The 16,475-nt window shown below is 34.6% G+C and overlaps 2 protein-coding genes across 4 annotated transcripts in view; both read left to right on the top strand.

Annotated features, from left to right (window-relative positions):
• Positions 1 to 884: 884 nt before the first annotated feature.
• LOC131928832 (uncharacterized) overlaps positions 885 to 16,475 on the top strand; it is a 77,116-nt gene continuing 61,525 nt past the window's right edge. Inside the window, exon 1 of the mRNA XM_059284966.1 lies at positions 885 to 898. The gene's annotated coding sequence lies outside the window, so the exon portion shown is untranslated. The remainder of the gene's footprint in view (positions 899 to 16,475) is intronic.
• Positions 5,149 to 16,475, top strand: LOC131928830 (uncharacterized). 3 transcript variants are annotated; one of them, XM_059284962.1, is made up of 12 exons: positions 5,149 to 5,213; positions 9,388 to 9,708; positions 9,850 to 9,973; positions 10,175 to 10,332; positions 10,461 to 10,520; positions 12,770 to 12,896; positions 13,786 to 13,895; positions 14,286 to 14,615; positions 14,924 to 15,048; positions 15,256 to 15,480; positions 15,563 to 15,984; positions 16,070 to 16,475. In XM_059284962.1, the coding sequence occupies exons 2-12, from the start codon at positions 9,411 to 9,413 to the stop codon at positions 16,194 to 16,196; spliced, it is 2,106 nt and encodes a 701-aa protein (XP_059140945.1). In that variant the 5' UTR covers positions 5,149 to 5,213; positions 9,388 to 9,410; the 3' UTR covers positions 16,197 to 16,475. The 3 variants fall into 3 exon arrangements, with proteins under 3 accessions (XP_059140945.1, XP_059140946.1, XP_059140944.1); XM_059284963.1 differs by having other exon boundaries at positions 5,170 to 5,236; XM_059284961.1 differs by lacking the exon at positions 5,149 to 5,213 and adding an exon at positions 5,351 to 5,369.

The following is a 16,475-nucleotide window of genomic DNA, read 5'->3' as shown; positions in this document are numbered from 1 at the left end:
TTATATATATATATATATATATATATATATATATATATATATATATATATATATAGTATATATATATATATATATATATATATATATATATATATATATATATGTATATATATATATATATATATATATATATATATATATATATATATATATATATATATATATATAGGCCTATATATATCAGGTTGTAAATATATAAGGGGAAATTTCTCGCGTTGCTACGCACTTTCGCTCCTCCTACCCTAAAAAACTTTGAGATGACCACCAGTAATTTTGATAGGACATAATTTTAATTTAACCCTCTCCCCTTTGTAAGCCAATGTAAGCTTTAATTTTGCGGAAAAGTTCCAGAAAAATTAAGGTGTATTATATAACACGAGCCGACCCGCGGCGTATCATACGCCGCTATTTAGTTGTTTTATTTTCTCTTTTCAGTAATTCATAATTTGTGAATTCGACAGTACCAATGCTGCCACTGAAAATATTTGCTTTAAAACACTAACCCCCCCCCCCCCTTTCCCCCAACCCCTACCCTACACCCCCCCCCCCCGTGAAAGCAGTCTCCTCTTAGTTACCTCCTGTAAGTTTTAAAATCGTTTCAAACTAAATTATCTGCCCCTAATAGCCGTCAACAAACGATTTGTAAACATTTAGAGTGAACTACAGCTCACCAGATCATGTGGGGGTGGGGTGGGTGTGGTAGTAATAGTGATAGAGAGGAAGAGAGGGGACTGCAAAGGCGCGCTTGCAGCTTGTTTTCTAACGGCTCCCAGAAGAGAATTATATATATAGATTGTTCCATACCACCAACATTCCCAATATCACATTTGGGTTATGTACTATGTGCACCATATTAAAGATAGTTGTGTAGTGGATAGTGAAATTGAAAAAAAAAACTTGATCTAAAAGCATTTTTTCCCTTGTATTTCTACAATAGTATTGTCGTGCTATATTTATTTTGGTATGTCTAAAATAACTGGCGAGCAAAAGAATTAGTGACCTGGAAACGATGACCTGCAAATACTCGCTGATTTTTTTTTAAAAATAATTCTATTCGTGGTTTATAGCCTTGCGACCTGAAAGGGTGTACAGTCAGGGTATACGTGAGATAAAAGACTTCTGGAGTTTGTGTTGAGAAGGTTGAGAGAAGAAATTATACGAGAAATGGAAGACTGCGAGAGTTTGTGTTGAGAAGGTTGGGAGAAGGTTGGGAGAAGGTTGGGATAAGAAATTATATGCAGAAATGGAAGACTTGGAGAGTTTGTTGAGAAGGTTGGGAGAAGAAATTATACGAGAAATGGAAGATTGCGAGAGTTTGTTGAGAAGGTTGAGAGAAGAAATATTTTTAAAAAGTGCAAAGTTGGTGTGTCGTGTAGGTTTCATGATACTGGTCGCTGGGTGCGATGGATGAAGGTTCTGGAATCGGAAGGTTAGACGTGATCACGTGGTGTTCTGTAGGTAGGGGTCTATTGTTTAACTTGAGTCAAAGGTTTGATTATTTAATTAGTTTCCTATTTTTATAGTGAGAAAATTGAAAATATTTTCTTATCAAGTGATTGGTCGCTTTTTTATTCTAGTGGATGGAGTGGGGTGGGGCAAGGAGGGGGATGTGTGTGTATTAGTGATCGGACAAACAGCGGCCTGTTGTGATATAATTAAAAAATGTGTGGTGGTACCGTCGAAAAGTATTATATTAGAAGATATAAACTAAGATCTTAGCTCGACAAAATACCGCCTTAATAAGTTAATACGATCGATCTCGTTTTCTTAGGCTTAATATCGCCACAGCATGACTAAATACCACATTAACACACCAAAAATACCACCTTAACAATAACCAATACCACATTAGCATCCAGAAATATCGACTTAACAACACGGAAAAATATCGCTTTAGTATGACCTAATACCACATCAGCATGACGACCAAATCCAAATGGTGCATTTATCTGATATGATGTAATCCGCAAAGATTGATTGTAAAAATTAGTATTAGAGTGCCATAAAAATATCATGGTGTGTGTGTATGTACGCGATTGTGTCCATGCGTATATATGTGTATATAACAGATGATGCTGTTCTAAGGAATTTTTATATAAAGTAAAAGCTTTGAGGGGTGGGTCACCATTTGGTGTTATAAACTTATATTAAATATATAATGTATGTACGATCTCTTCAGATTTTCCCAGGTCTTATGACGTTTAGGTCGAGCGAGTTGTATAGACGCGAGTGCTAGCTCAAAAGCCTCGAGTTCGATTCCCCGCGTGGCACATTTTGGAAGAGAAAGTAAAAGAGTCAAATGTCAGCGCAAGGTCATCCGCGGCGATAGGTACACAGCTCGAAGATAACTTTTTGATAAACTGAAATAAGTAGTTTAAAATATCTAATTATAACACCAAACAAGGATGTCCAGAAATTAGACACAGGTTCAGAGAAAAAAATACATGAGGTAGACACCACTTGTAGACTCAAGTACGCAACTTAGTCAATTAAACTTTTAATTATCTCTCGCTTGCAGTCCGATATTTATTTTTATATCTCATGTAGGCCAGTTTCTCTCATTCATTTGTCAAAACCACATGTTGTCATTTATCATGTATCCTTATTAGTCGACTAGTAAATGATACTAAAATTATAACCTTGTGATCAAATTATTGATAATTTTTCTATCTTGAGATTTTTAAACTATGTTGATTTTTATGGTTTAATGAATATAGTCGAGTTCGGATCTCGGTCGGGACTATAGACCGTCCCTGAGTCCACCCAACCAGTGTTTCTTTCATGTATCTTAAGCACCCCCTCCCCCACCTAAACAACTCTACCGCCCCAAAACGAATGAGAATTTTTTATATAGAAAATATATACTTTAACCCGTGTCCGCCGCCTCCCCCCTCCCGAAGATTCTTTTTGAAAGAAACACTTCACCCAATGCCCAAATCTTTAGTCTAGTCATTTCCCACTTTCCTTCCTTCTGTCATTTCCCAGTAGGCCTACTTGAAGTCTAGGTAGCCCTACATTTGTGTTTCCAACCATTACACAATGTCTTTAGTTCAAAAAGCGTCTAATATTTCTTTATGTTCTCTCCCTCTACTAGTATTCTGGGAAATTGTGTCTTGTCCTAAGTGTGTAAGGGGGGGGGGGGGGGAATGACAGCTTCCGTATTACAATTTTAGCCTAGCTAGAATAATCTTTACTATAAATTACATTTACTTAATTTACATTACGAGTGTCGTTTAGGCTTATGAGAAGGCGGGGCTAACAGTCGCAATTTTGTCTATTTGTTGTATTATACCCCTTTAAATCAATAAGGGGTCGTCCATAAATGACGTCACACTCGTAGGGGGGAGGGGGGTCGATAATTTTGTGACGATGTGTGATGAGGGGAGGGGGGGGGGGGGGTTCAGATGATGCGACGTCACACTTTAGCTTTATAGATAAGAAATGTTAGAAAACGAATTTTAGACGTTATTTATAGCGTTTTAGAAAACAGTTTTAATAAATTATAATAGGAATTGATTAAAATACTCTATTTTGACAGAGCTCAGACAAGATTTTGAAAAAATATCGATGTTTAAAAAAAAATTAAACTGCAATTTTGAGAGGGGTTGTATGGTGAGGTGTGACGTCATTTTAGGGGGGGGGGGTCTGGCTTTTTGTGACGACGTGTGACGGAGGGGAGGGGGGTAGGTAAAAATCGTCAAAAAAGCGTGACGTCATTTATGGATGACCCCTAATACAAAGACTGAACAAGAGGCAATACGTACATTTAAATTTAAACAACATCATTAACGTTTTTGAAGTAGAAAAATGCAGCAAAAGCCTTAGCTGCGCCACTGAAGGAATCCCATATGCAGATGAGCAGTGTGTCAAGTAGGCATCTAATTTTATATTTAAACAAAAGGCTTATTTAATAACACAGTTCTCTGGGTTTTCTCAAAATGATCCGAACAGTTTCTTCCAGGCATCTCTTCGGTAGGTTCCGCCCCCCCCCCCCTCCCAAGAAAGTATACCCCCAGTGTCCACCCCACGGAGAAAATAGTCTGGAAGAAACACTGAATGCGAGTTATCGAAATATATGTATAATTTGCTTAATATACCGAGTATTGCATTCAATATATGTTGATAAACATTTCGGCAAACGGATAAGTATCATTCAGTTAAGTTATTTAGGCCTAACTACGTTTTTTCAAATTTCTTTTTTTTTGGGGGGGGGGGGGGGGAAAGGGGAGGGTAGATAGAGTGTAGAATCTAGACCTAGCCTAGTGGTAATCTAAAATAGCCATAGGTGGCACTAGTTACGAATGTACATCGTTTCCGGTAATGGAGCACAATTTTATCCAACATGGGCGGTACTCGGTATTATTTAATATAATCGATTACTGTTTCGATCCCTTAAAGCCCAAATAAAAATATAAAAATATAACGTTTTCAAAAGAATAATATTCATATCATACACGTAGATCTATAGATCTATCCTTGTTTATTAAAAATAGTTTGTGAAACGGAAAAAACAAACAACTGACAACACTTTACAAAAATAAGCACTTTTTCATTTTAAAATTATTTAATGCACACATTTTGGTCTCTTATGTATAGGCCTAACGACGATTGATAAAATATTAATACATTTTGTATAAATTATTTACGAACAGTATAGATTAGTATAGAACAATTATTAATTTTAGAAATGTGAAATGCATCTGTTGCTGCTGCGAAATCGACACACCAGTACACTGATTTAGAACAGACGTTGAGATTCTTTGTGTAATTCTATTTAATTGTATTGTCTATTTTAGGCGTAAGCCTTTAACAGAATAAGTTTAGTGGTTAGCCTAGATAAATAAATTAAGTTTAATTTAATTTTTTTTCGGATTTGACTAAACATCTAATTTTAAAGAAGGAATACGACTTAAGTCTTCGAATTAGAACCACACCGAGAGCCCATTTATTGGATAAATAAATAAATAATAATGGAGAAAGCTGTTCATTAATTTATATTAAATAGAGCTCGATAATCTCCAGTTATAAAAAAGCAGGCGTTAGAACTAAATCTAGATCTAGGTCTAAAGTTAAAATTATTAAATCCCATTTATTTGAAGTTGTCAAACCAAAACTACTTTAACACAATTTCCGACTATTGGAATCAGCCAAAACGTAAAAAAATAATGTAATCGAATACATCCAAAAATGTGTTAAACTTCCATTTTCTGCAGGTGAAAAACACTTCATTTTAGATGTAAAAATAATAATAATTCTCAATTGTGTTTTATCAAAATAATCATACTCCATTAACACCATATTGTCAATGTGATGAAAGTAAATAGTTTGCTAACAGTACGGTTAATACAAAGTAGAATAGATCTAAAATGGTAGGCCTAACCAAGCACTACTAGTCTTTTGATTTTTTTGGCTTGCGAGTCCCTTGATTTCGATAGCTGGATCAATAAAAAGACATTTTTTGACATTTCCAAACATGGTAGATACAAATTTTCAGAAAACACTATTTTGTTGATAAACATCTCTGGATGTACGAAAACACTGCTTATCTTGCTAAATTATTACACTGCAGGTGCCAACTGTGAAAAGTAGGCCTACCTGACTAGTGACTAGCGCTAGGCAATCTATCGCTTTTTAGCGTAATCAATTCGGCCGTCACTAGTAATGTAGGGATAAGGTAACTAATAAATATGGCTTAAATATGGATATATTTTTGCATATTTTACTAAAATACTAAAGATAATTGAATATTAAACCACATTTAAGGTTTAAATCAATAAAAATGTCAGGAAATTAAAGTTTAACAACGATGTTACAGATACTAAATTTGCTATTAAAAACAGCGGCCATCTTAAGAAACTATTATTTTGAGTCATTTCCCTTTAATTTCTATTTGTATGGAAATGTATTGATGTTTGCTGTTAAATAGGTTAGTCTTGTGTTTAAATACAAAGCATGCGTTTTTTTTTTTTTTAATTCTGCCCTTTAAACAATTTAATTGACTGACAATAAACATCAGTTCTATAATTATTATTATGAGATGCAATTTTTATACATTAAGATACTCCCTATTTTTATAGAGCTACCACTACATATCTAATGTTTATTTAAATATTAGTTTGAGTTCATTCTTATTGTTTGTGTTATTGTTTGTTTCCTATTTTCATTTAATATTTTCATGCTTTTTTCCTTTAATTAGTGATTTAATCACAAATGACGTCCCGTTTTTGACCTCTCTTCACCTTAACCCCCCCCCCCCCACCCCCATTTTTGCCGTCACGAAATAGTCGTAATGTTGAAAATTACCTTTTTGCCCTGTCTATTAAAAAGTCAAGCCATAATTCTAATGAAAAATATTTTTAGCATTTTTGTATTAGGCGAAATACATAACGTTTCACGTTTCTTACCCCTCCCACTTCCCGCGTAAAACGTCGTCTCAAAACCAGTTACTCCACCCCTTAAGTGTGCGATGTCATTTAGGGTAGATGTCAAGCCCTATATACATTTTGAATAACCTTTGTTGTCAAAATGTTGATACCAAATACCCAAAATGAGTTATATGGGGTTGCCCATAAACGATGTCACATATGCAATGCTAATGTGACGTCAACTTACGCAGGGTGGTCGGGGGGGGGGGATGCGTGACGTCTATTTTGGAATCTTCTATAAAGCTGTGCTCAGTGAAAATGAGGAACAGACATAAAGCGTTCGTTTTCATGCATACATTTGTTATAACTATTGCAAGCCTGTTGTACTAAGCGGTGTTAAACAACCTCAGCACATCATCCCCGCCAAAAAGGGCCTGCCACTAAATGCCTACCGACGAAAATAGGCCGTACTATATTGACTCCAAATGTAACCTCTACTCGTCTAGTCTAATTCTATATATCTACGCTATGACACATATAGTGGGTGGTTTTTTTTTTGGTAATAATGGATGGTGGGGAGGGGTAAACATTGACTACTGAAGAAATCAAAAACTGATGACAGCAGAAGGCAAAGAAAAAAAAACCCATGTGGTATTCAAATGTAACTAATTAAAATTTGAACCTATTTTAAAAAACACAATAATCTTAATTCAGAAAAAGTGTAGGCCTAAGACTAATGTCTACAGACAAAATAAACAACTAGGCTTAATTAAATGGATCGCCCTTAAATGACGTCATACTTTTCCCGACAATTTCCCTCTCACCCAATAGTTACTAAAAGCAAGATGATGATTTAATATCATATCGCAGTTCTACTATACCCGAACCCTTAATCACAATTTCTAACGAAAACGAATATATTCTTCATCATTTTTGAAAAAAATATTTTACACCGTCCCATATTTTGAGTTCAACGTCATTTATGAGGAATATGGACGACCTAATAATTGACAAGTTAAGGGGTCATCCATAAATGACGTCACGCTTTTTAAATACGATTTTTACCCCCCCCCTCCCCTCCGTCACACGTCGTCACAAAAAGTCAGACCCCCCCCCCTAAAATGACGTCACACATCAGCCTACAACCCCCCCCCCCCACCCCCCCCCCCCCCCCTCAAAATTGCAGTTGATTTTTTTTTTTAAACATCGATATTTTTCCAAAATCTTGTCTGAAATATGTCAAAATATAGTATTTTAATCAATTCCTATTATAATTTATTAAAACTGTTTTTTAAAAAGCTAAATAATGTCTAAAATTCGTTTTCTAACATTTCTTATCTATAAAGCAGAAGTGTGACGTAGCACCATCTGAACTCCCCCTCCCCGTCATCACACATCGTCACAAAATTACCGACCCCCCCCCTCCCCCCTACGATTGTGACGTCATTTATGGACGACCCCTAATCAGTACAAAAGGGTTTAGTAAATGTTGGACCTCCCAAAATTTTTTGAGATCTTGGATGTACATACATACATAGCCTTCATTTCACTTGAAAATGAAATTAAAGATAAGAAGACGGCCCTCTGTCTTACTTATATTAAACAAGACAGGTATGTGTATTAAACAACAAAGTCAACACAATATACATACGAATAGACATTTTTATCCAGGGAAACTACTCTAAATTTTATTTGGAAAGATGGCCGCTGTTTTTTTTCTACTAATATTTATCTCAAACACCTAGTTTAAAGTTAGTTTCATGTTATTTAAATTGTTTTGGTCACTGTTTGTTATTTTAAATCAATTATCTGTGATATTTTGTAAAATTTTACTTAAATAAACTTATTTAAACAAAAATATTCATCAGCTACCTCTCCCGCACATTACTATTGCAGCCGAATTGATTACGCTAAAACGATAGATTACCCGCTAGGCCTACTCAGAAGATTTTTCTCCCCAACGTCTCCACTTAGTTGGCAAAAGATAGCTCTGCGCAGTGACCTATGGCTAGGGTTAGGTATGGGATTAGGGTTGGTGTTAAGTGTTAGGGTTCTACGGTTGTAAACATATGCAATTATGCATGCGCAGTACCATCGAAAACATCGCCGCAATGGCAAGTTGTAGTTTCTCTCCATTGCGCATGCGTGCGTATCTTTTTCCGGCTAGCATCGGCCTTAAATTAACTGATTCAATTAGTTGCCGTCCAACTGTTGGACAACTGATCTAGATCTCTAGACTAGATCTAGGGTAAAATCATGATATAGCTTCGGAAATTATTGGGTTTGTTGAGTTTCGGTAACAAGAAAAAAACCTGCAGAAGATTTGCGACAACTAGCTCTAGTTCTGTTAGTAAAATAAATAAAACGATTAGGCCTAGATTTACTAAAGTTAAAGTAGTAAGAAGAACTAGAACAATGTTTAGTAGCAACAATAATTAGCACATACGCTTAAAATAATTAGAAATACAAAATAATTAGCAAAACAGTATTTAAAATGCAACTAAAATCAATCCTTGTAGGCCTACATTTTTAAACATTATGTATTAAAAATAGTATGGCGGCAAATAAATGATGGTTTACAGTATTTCCGGTGGTTTTCGGAACAGCTCGACAGACTACACCATGGTTTTACTGTTTTTTTACTGCTGTACAGTTCCAGAATAATAACCGACGCTATATCGTGATTTTACCAGATCTAGAATATAATTAAATCTTAGAGTTAATGGACCTGACCTAGTAAAGTCTCAAAGGTATTCGAGACGCCCATTAAATATTTTTAAAATCATACACAGCATAGTTAAATTAAATAGGCCTATAGGGCCTAATAATATTAATTTAATAGATTTTCTCTCTAAATGTAGTATGGAAATGATGTAAAACTGAATGTTGACAATTTTAAATTGTTCCTTAGACTCAGATTATTGTTCAAGTGAATTGAATACAATTTTGAAAAGTAAAAAAAAGTAACAAAATGATTTTTAAAAAAATAATGGTTAAATCTATATTCTGTGACCTTCCTCAGCTAACTTATTGTAAAACTCAATTATGAAGACGGAAGAGGAAACTTCCATGCAAACAGATTCTATTGAGCCAAAAAAAGAAACTCCAAGCACTAGTGGGGGCAATGAAAATTTTGTTGTGTTAGACATGGCAGGTGATTCTGAAGATTCTGACAAAGATGACAAAAGTGGAAAGGACACAAAAGAGAAGACAATAAAGTTAAATACTTCTGATATTGGTGGAAAAGCTACAATATCAGATTCTGTTTCTAAACCAGGAGCCTCCAACACTCGACTTAGGAAAAAGCCCAAAGCTCCAGTTGTGGATGTGAACAGCTTAAGAAGTTTGTACTTTAAATATTATTTTTTTGATAGCACACTAAATGCTTGAAATATATTTTAAATTTTATTTACAGTTGAAATATTAATTTTTTTATCCCTCCGCTTGACAGCAGTTTTTTATTTGCATAAAAAATATTCCACAGAGCGAAAGTGGCAATTAAAAGTGTATCCTTTGCATGCTGAAGATCTTCAGTTAAACTATATGAGTATACTTTGCAAACTTGCTTCCGAAAGTCTCCTTTACATTCCTAGTGAAGGGCGTCATGGGTAACTTTTCTTCATTTCTTTTCCTTATTAATTTTATTTAATACTGTTTTAACTGCATTTCCTTGTGTAGAAAAAAAATGAAGCAACAGCTTGCTTATTTTTGTTGATTATTGCAGACAATTTTAGTTGGTGACTAGTGAAACAATTGACTTTGAAATAAAAGAACTGGTAATAAAATTGAAAACCTTTTTTTTTAATCAGCAAAGCTGAATTGTATGTGGCAACACAAAAAGAAACAGCAGCGATCATTGGTAAACTGCTAAGGATGGGATTTCACCATAAGCTGTTAAGTATAGAGGTAGTAAGGAAAGATACCGGTGGCAAAGAGGATGGGGATGAATCAAAGAAGGAGTGCAAAGGTTTGATTCTGTTCATTTCTTGGAATACTTATCTTGTGATTCTTATCAGGCTTTACAAATTAATTATGTACAACTGTTTTTGTTAACATTTTCTATTTTTCTAAATTTACAATTCTATTTTTTGACAGCATTTCTTATGTTTGACAAGTTTCTTTCCAAAAAGATTTTTGATGCAAAAGGTGAAAAAGGTAAGTAATTAATGTGTTTCAAGAGTTGTCACTTGTTAAGTTGATCTGAACAATTTACTTTTTGCCTAAGATTAAGTGCAAATTAAAATAATGGATGAAGCTTTGAAAAAGAAATGGCATATTGAACAACTCAATATCAGAGCTTATGTACAAAATTTAAAAAAAATTTATTGTACATTTTTTTTTCTTTTAAAACTATTTTGGTGTATTTATATACCATTTGAAAATGATTTAAAGGTATTATTTTTTAATTTAAACATGCAGTGTAATCTTAACCAGTAATTGTTATTAAGAAAGGACTTGGTGCCTGATTATCAGAATGATCAGTATTAATCATTTGATTTTGCTTGAAGTTTATTTAATATTAATTTAATTTAATTCTTGTTTTTAATATTTGACAAATACAAAATAACCATTTTACTTAAAATATTAAGTTCTTGTTTCAAATACTATTATGAACAGTATAAATGCATGAGTAATATGAACACTTTAAATGTGTAGGAGAATAAATTGTATTTCTGCAAGTTCAGCTGTAGAGATATAAAACATTTTTTAACTACAAAGTAATTTCTCTACCTAAGGTGCAAAGATGGATATAGAGTATATTTTCAAATTTCAATTGCGTGTCGGCTATGAATGTATCTATTTTTTGTAAAAATCTCTTATTCTTGCTTGTTAGAAAATGTAGTTTCCATTTTTGCAGACTTCTCAGTTTGTCTCACATAGCCAGTAAAAAAAGATTCAAGAATAAACAAGCTCTCATCCTTGGTAGATACCCTGGCAACAAATATTCACTTTCCCACTACTGGGTTGCTGCTAACAATATGGAGGATTTAAACTGTGCTTAAACACAGCACCTAGCCATAGCTTAAAACTGTCATCCTTTTAAAGCACACGTTTAAGCCAGCCTAAGCTTCTACATGTACTTTAGTGGGTTTTTATCCTATTATAATTGCAACAAGAATCATTGCAATGCGAATTCATCCTCATCTTCAGTTTAACTGAGTAGATCTGCCAAGGATTCGTGTCCCATTTAGATGCTACATGCTTTATCGTTACATCAACGTTGTTTTGCTCCAAAGTCCATGACTTATGTTTGAGCATAACACAGCTACACAACTTCTCTTCGATTGCATAAGCCATTTGTGAATTTCATCTGAGTAATCGTGTACTGTTAAATCTTGAAAATGCGAAATGTTTGGAATACAACATCACCTTGATTCGAGACCCAATTCATCTTTGTTTATTGGGTAAGAAATCAAAAGGATGGCGAACTTATTTCTTAGCTTAATGTTAAATCGGTTTGTTACTGGGTAGCGTCAGCTGATAGAGCAGAGGATCAAAGCAGTTTACGTGCTCATATAATGTCGGCGCCTTATATGCTAAAAGAAAACTAAGTAGTAATATGCCAATATGGGGAAACTTGTCCTAACGAAAACTATCTTGCAGCATTGTCTTGGGATATATCTACACATTGATTGCTCAAGACATATCTCATAAGCTGTGATGCTTCTCGCAATCGTTAACCTCGTAAGAAGCTATCACAGCCGTTTCAATAATCATCTGTTTATCCCCAACTTGTGATCAGCATAACTCTGCATTGTCATTTGCAGCTTGCTCACCAATTGGCAGTTTGTTTTTTAAAAGCAACACTGCTGCTAAACCGTAACTCACATTATTGTTTTAACAAGCCATGCTCTTTTTATATCCCAAAGATCTCTGTCATAGCAGGTTCCTCCAGTGAATATTCTACAGATGCTGTGAACGTCATGTCAGCAATATTTTTTATTATCTTTATTTATAGGATATAGCTTATCCCATCAATCACATTGTTTTTAAAATTAATGCTAAAATGGTTTAATTAAATATCCTGATATAGCAAATTTGAAAAGCAATTAAATCTAGTCTATGTTAAAGTACTATAATCAGCTTTTCAAATATTAAACACTTAAAGGCTTTATTTATTTTAAAAAATGTGTCTCTTGTTATACAATGTAAAATTTCAAGCATAGCTTGCAGTAACAGTAGATTAAAATCTATGCTTAGCCCTAGATTACTCGAAATATTTAAAAAATATTGCTGACACCTCAACATCTTCAGAAACTTTCCTTTTAATTACTACTGGAAGTTTCAACACGTTTACGACGGACATTGGAATTACCTGCGTTCGCTGACAGTGTGTGAAATCAACTGATGGTTTGATACCCAGCATTCTCTTACGTCGCCACAATCTTAAAATCTTATTTCAGGAATGCTCATTGAGAAAATAGTCACATTAAACAAGCTGCCCAAAGCGGCCACCAAAGATTTCATCGGGGCCCTTTTCCCATTTGCTACTGAAATTGAAATAATTGAGAGCGACAATCCGGATGAACGGTGAGTAGCCCAGGCACTATATGTTGATTTGCAAAACCCATTTCACTGCAAGGCATTCTGCCTTCTGTTGAGCTAACTCTGCTCAATTGCACGAGTATATCGAACAACCTGAAGTCATCGGTGTCAAGCTTTAGCATACACTTCATGTCCTGAAACTTAACAGGACTGCTGAAATCACTCAAGACCAAGCTGCTGCAATGTAACCTTCTCATTTGTTCAAGGAATGCTGAAATGCCCTTGTGGTCTACTCTGCAACTACATTACAGAGGTATAGAACTTTTCAACTTGTACAACTGCAGCTGTTATCTACATACATGTAAGATAAAGACATCAAGATTTTAGTTGCCAAAGTTCATCCACCACGCCTACAGCAACATCTGCATTGATAGCTGCCTGATGCCCAGAAATAACAAGCCTTGATCATCTTTAAGCTATGCGTGCACACTTCTAGATTTTTGTACAGTGGTCTTGGATTAATCTCAAATACAAACCACCTGTTTCAAAATCTTCCTCTTGAACTTCAAATTGATGCTCAGTGGAACTAATCATATGTGAAACACATTCTTATTCAACCTACATACTCTACATCTTGAGGCCAAGGATGTGGTGAGCATTGCTGTTACCATTACTTCATTTAGAATCAAGCTACATCTGAAGTTCAAGGCTAAATATTTTCGCTGAGGATCACCAATTGAAGGCTATTTGAAGGCTGAACCTTTCTTCATCATGCTGAGAAACTTCATTTTTGTGTTTCCAACAATTCATGAGAATCAACGTTTGTGACTATTTAATCCAGAGTAGAAATAGAAATATTTGGTTTACATGTTGTTTTTTCTTTTAAATATTAAATTATATAACTTAAACCTTCTATAAATTTTAAATATGTTAGCAAAGCCACAGTGAAGTGCAAGACGCCAGTTACATCTTTGTTGGTTTACAAGTCTTTCAAACGTCTAGAAATAAATGATGTACATGTTAAACTGACAGTTGATGATTCAGGTAAGACAATGTATAACATTTTATTTAAATTACTTAATGAATAAATGCAATACCTAATTAGCTAACTTCCTGTGAGTTATTACAAACAGTTAAATTTCCCAACAGCTCAGGATTAGATTAGCTGCTATTACTTTTACAAGTCACAAATCAAAATTTTCATCTAGTGAAAAATAAATCCGTTCTCCTTGTCTTACTTATTAGTGTACCCAAATATATTTTAAAAGTTACAGCTTTATGGGAAAACGTGTTAAAAATGATTCAAGTTGATTTATATAGAGGGGTAATTATCCAAATTTATACATTACAATGTATAAGTTGTTAAAAAGTTGGCTCTTCACCTGTGCTTGAGCACTTACAATTTGTTTATATTGGTATTTTTTCCATCTTCAGTGAAAGCCATAACTTTGCCACCAATGTTTTTCATTCCTCCACCTGAGAAAAAAGATACTGGACCTCCAGATTCTATGGAAAGTTTAAATCAAAGTTCACTCCCACGAAGGCCAATGATGACTTCATTAACCAGACGTGTTCAACAAATTAAAAAAAGAGCACTACTGACTCGAAAAAAACCAACCCGTGGGCAAATTATGCGAGGTCAGAGACCAAATCAAGGAATGGATGATAACATTGGGGATGGATTGAGAGGACCTGGTGGTCGTCGTTCTTTGACAAGGCGTGGAGATGGACGATTTGCCTTAGAGATTAAAAACCATGGGCCAGGTAAACAATCAGCTTATAAATTTAACTTTTGCTTTTGTCATTATTAGACAATCTATTTACTGAGCTTCTATTCCATTTTAGTAAAGTATTTTGATATTTAGTATAGATAATACTTAAATTCTCTCTTGGCTTATAATTTATTATAGAAGATTTCTGCAAATATGAATGATAGTTTTAATATAATATATGTATTTTATGCTGTATAGATAAATGATGTATTAAGTTTGGTTCAGTCTGAAAAAAGTTGAGTAAAGCAAGCTGATTATAAAAGTCATATAAAGCTAGTGATTATAACTTCTGTTTTTTAGGTAGTCGAGACTACCCTGGTGGTCCAGGGCGTCGACGGATGAATGAACGTCAGAATGACAGAAGAAACCGAGAAAGAGATTCAAGGGAAAGAAATGTTAGGAGAACTGATAGAGAAGAGAGTCAGGTTTGTTTTAGTGTGTGTTGATTTTACCATGTTCATTTTTCTGCTTGAACACTCCAAAACGCAGAGGCCTGAGTTTCAGAGGAAATGATCAGTTTGAAAAAAAACAGTAGTATTACCGCTATATTGTTTGTAATGTTCTTTTACAAATTTTCCTTTCTTTCTATTCTTGATAAAACAACTATTAGGTGACAAAACATTTACTTACAGGTAACAAAAGAAATGCTTCAGCTTCAGAATCAGTTGAACCAAGCTATCAAAAATCAAATAGCTATGCTTAGTACAGCACAAACTGGTGGAGGACATTTACGAGCAGAAAGTTTTCCTCTCCCTGGAGCCTCACATCGTGCATCTCTTTTGGGTCACGGTCCAAGGCATTTTGGGGCTGGGGCAGATGTTACAGGAATGGGTGCCACAAGAGGTATCGATAACCAGGTATGTTTTAGTCTTGTGTTCTTAATTAAACTAATGCCAGTTTTACTTGATTGTGTGCAATTTAATAAGTTTCTTTACACAGCATGATTTTGGAGGAGCAAGTTCCTGGTCAGGAGAAAGAGGTGGCAGAAATGAAAGAGATCGGGTTGAAAGGGAACGTGTTGAAAGACTTGGCAGAAGTGCTGACAGGATGGATCGCCCAAACAGACCTGAGAGAGGGAATGACAGAGGTAAACACATAGACATTGCAAACAGATTGGACGGTCGAACTGAAAGAGGCAGTCGTGACCGCAGTGATCGTAATGAAAGAACAAGTACAGGTGCAGAGCTGGCACGGCAGACACCAAGAACACAACGACAAGTGCAGGCTTTTGGTTCTAGTAGTGGTGCTGGTGATGCCGTTAGAAGCAAAGATAGATCAGCTATGAACACATCACACAGCTCAGATTCTGTTCGAGGAAGCAGTAGAGGACGGAGAGGACCAGAGTATTCTGGAACTACCAGGTTAGGATGTTTAAGATTGATTTTTAAACAGTTTTCATCAATTGAATATTTTGGACAAAAATTTTTACTGCTACTTTTTTCACAGATCAACACAAAGAAATGACGGTGCATATAATTCAGGATCTCATGCACAATCCACTGGATCAAACAGGTATGGTGATTATACTGGCCAGGTTGAAGGTGATGGTAGTTCTTATTATCGCCGCTACTGAAATGTTTGAGTTTTGATTCACAAGTTTTTATCTCCAGAAAATAGGTGTGTTCTTAATGATTTTAAATTAAAAATTATTGTAATATTTGACACTAGTTTTTGAGGTCAAGATTTCAGTTATGAAACAAATTATTAACCATTTCATGTAATTCTTTTAAAGATGTAGCAATTCATTTAGTCAATTTAGTTAGGCTTTTATATTCTGTTAAATGTTAATAAAAATGTTGTAATAATATGTTCTTTGAAATTGTTTTTAAGAAAATAAACAATATTTCTTTAA

Source organism: Physella acuta, unplaced genomic scaffold (genome assembly GCF_028476545.2).
Source record: "Physella acuta isolate Inbredline_101_S28 unplaced genomic scaffold, ASM2847654v3 ptg001554l, whole genome shotgun sequence".
In the NCBI taxonomy this organism is placed as follows: domain Eukaryota; kingdom Metazoa; phylum Mollusca; class Gastropoda; family Physidae; genus Physella; species Physella acuta.
Note: the sequence above shows the minus strand (reverse complement) of the source record. Positions and strands in the feature narration are given on the sequence as shown.

What these genes read in the sequence shown, in the direction of transcription:
- LOC131928830 (XM_059284962.1), top strand. Translation starts at nt 9,411, where the DNA reads ATGAAGACGGAAGAGGAAACTTCCATGCAAACAGATTCTATTGAGCCA. An exon ending in CCTAGTGAAGGGCGTCATGG is followed by an intron (nt 9,974 to 10,174) that starts GTAACTTTTCTT and finishes TTTTTTAATCAG; the next exon opens with CAAAGCTGAATTGTATGTGG. An exon ending in ACTGACAGTTGATGATTCAG is followed by an intron (nt 13,896 to 14,285) that starts GTAAGACAATGT and finishes TTCCATCTTCAG; the next exon opens with TGAAAGCCATAACTTTGCCA.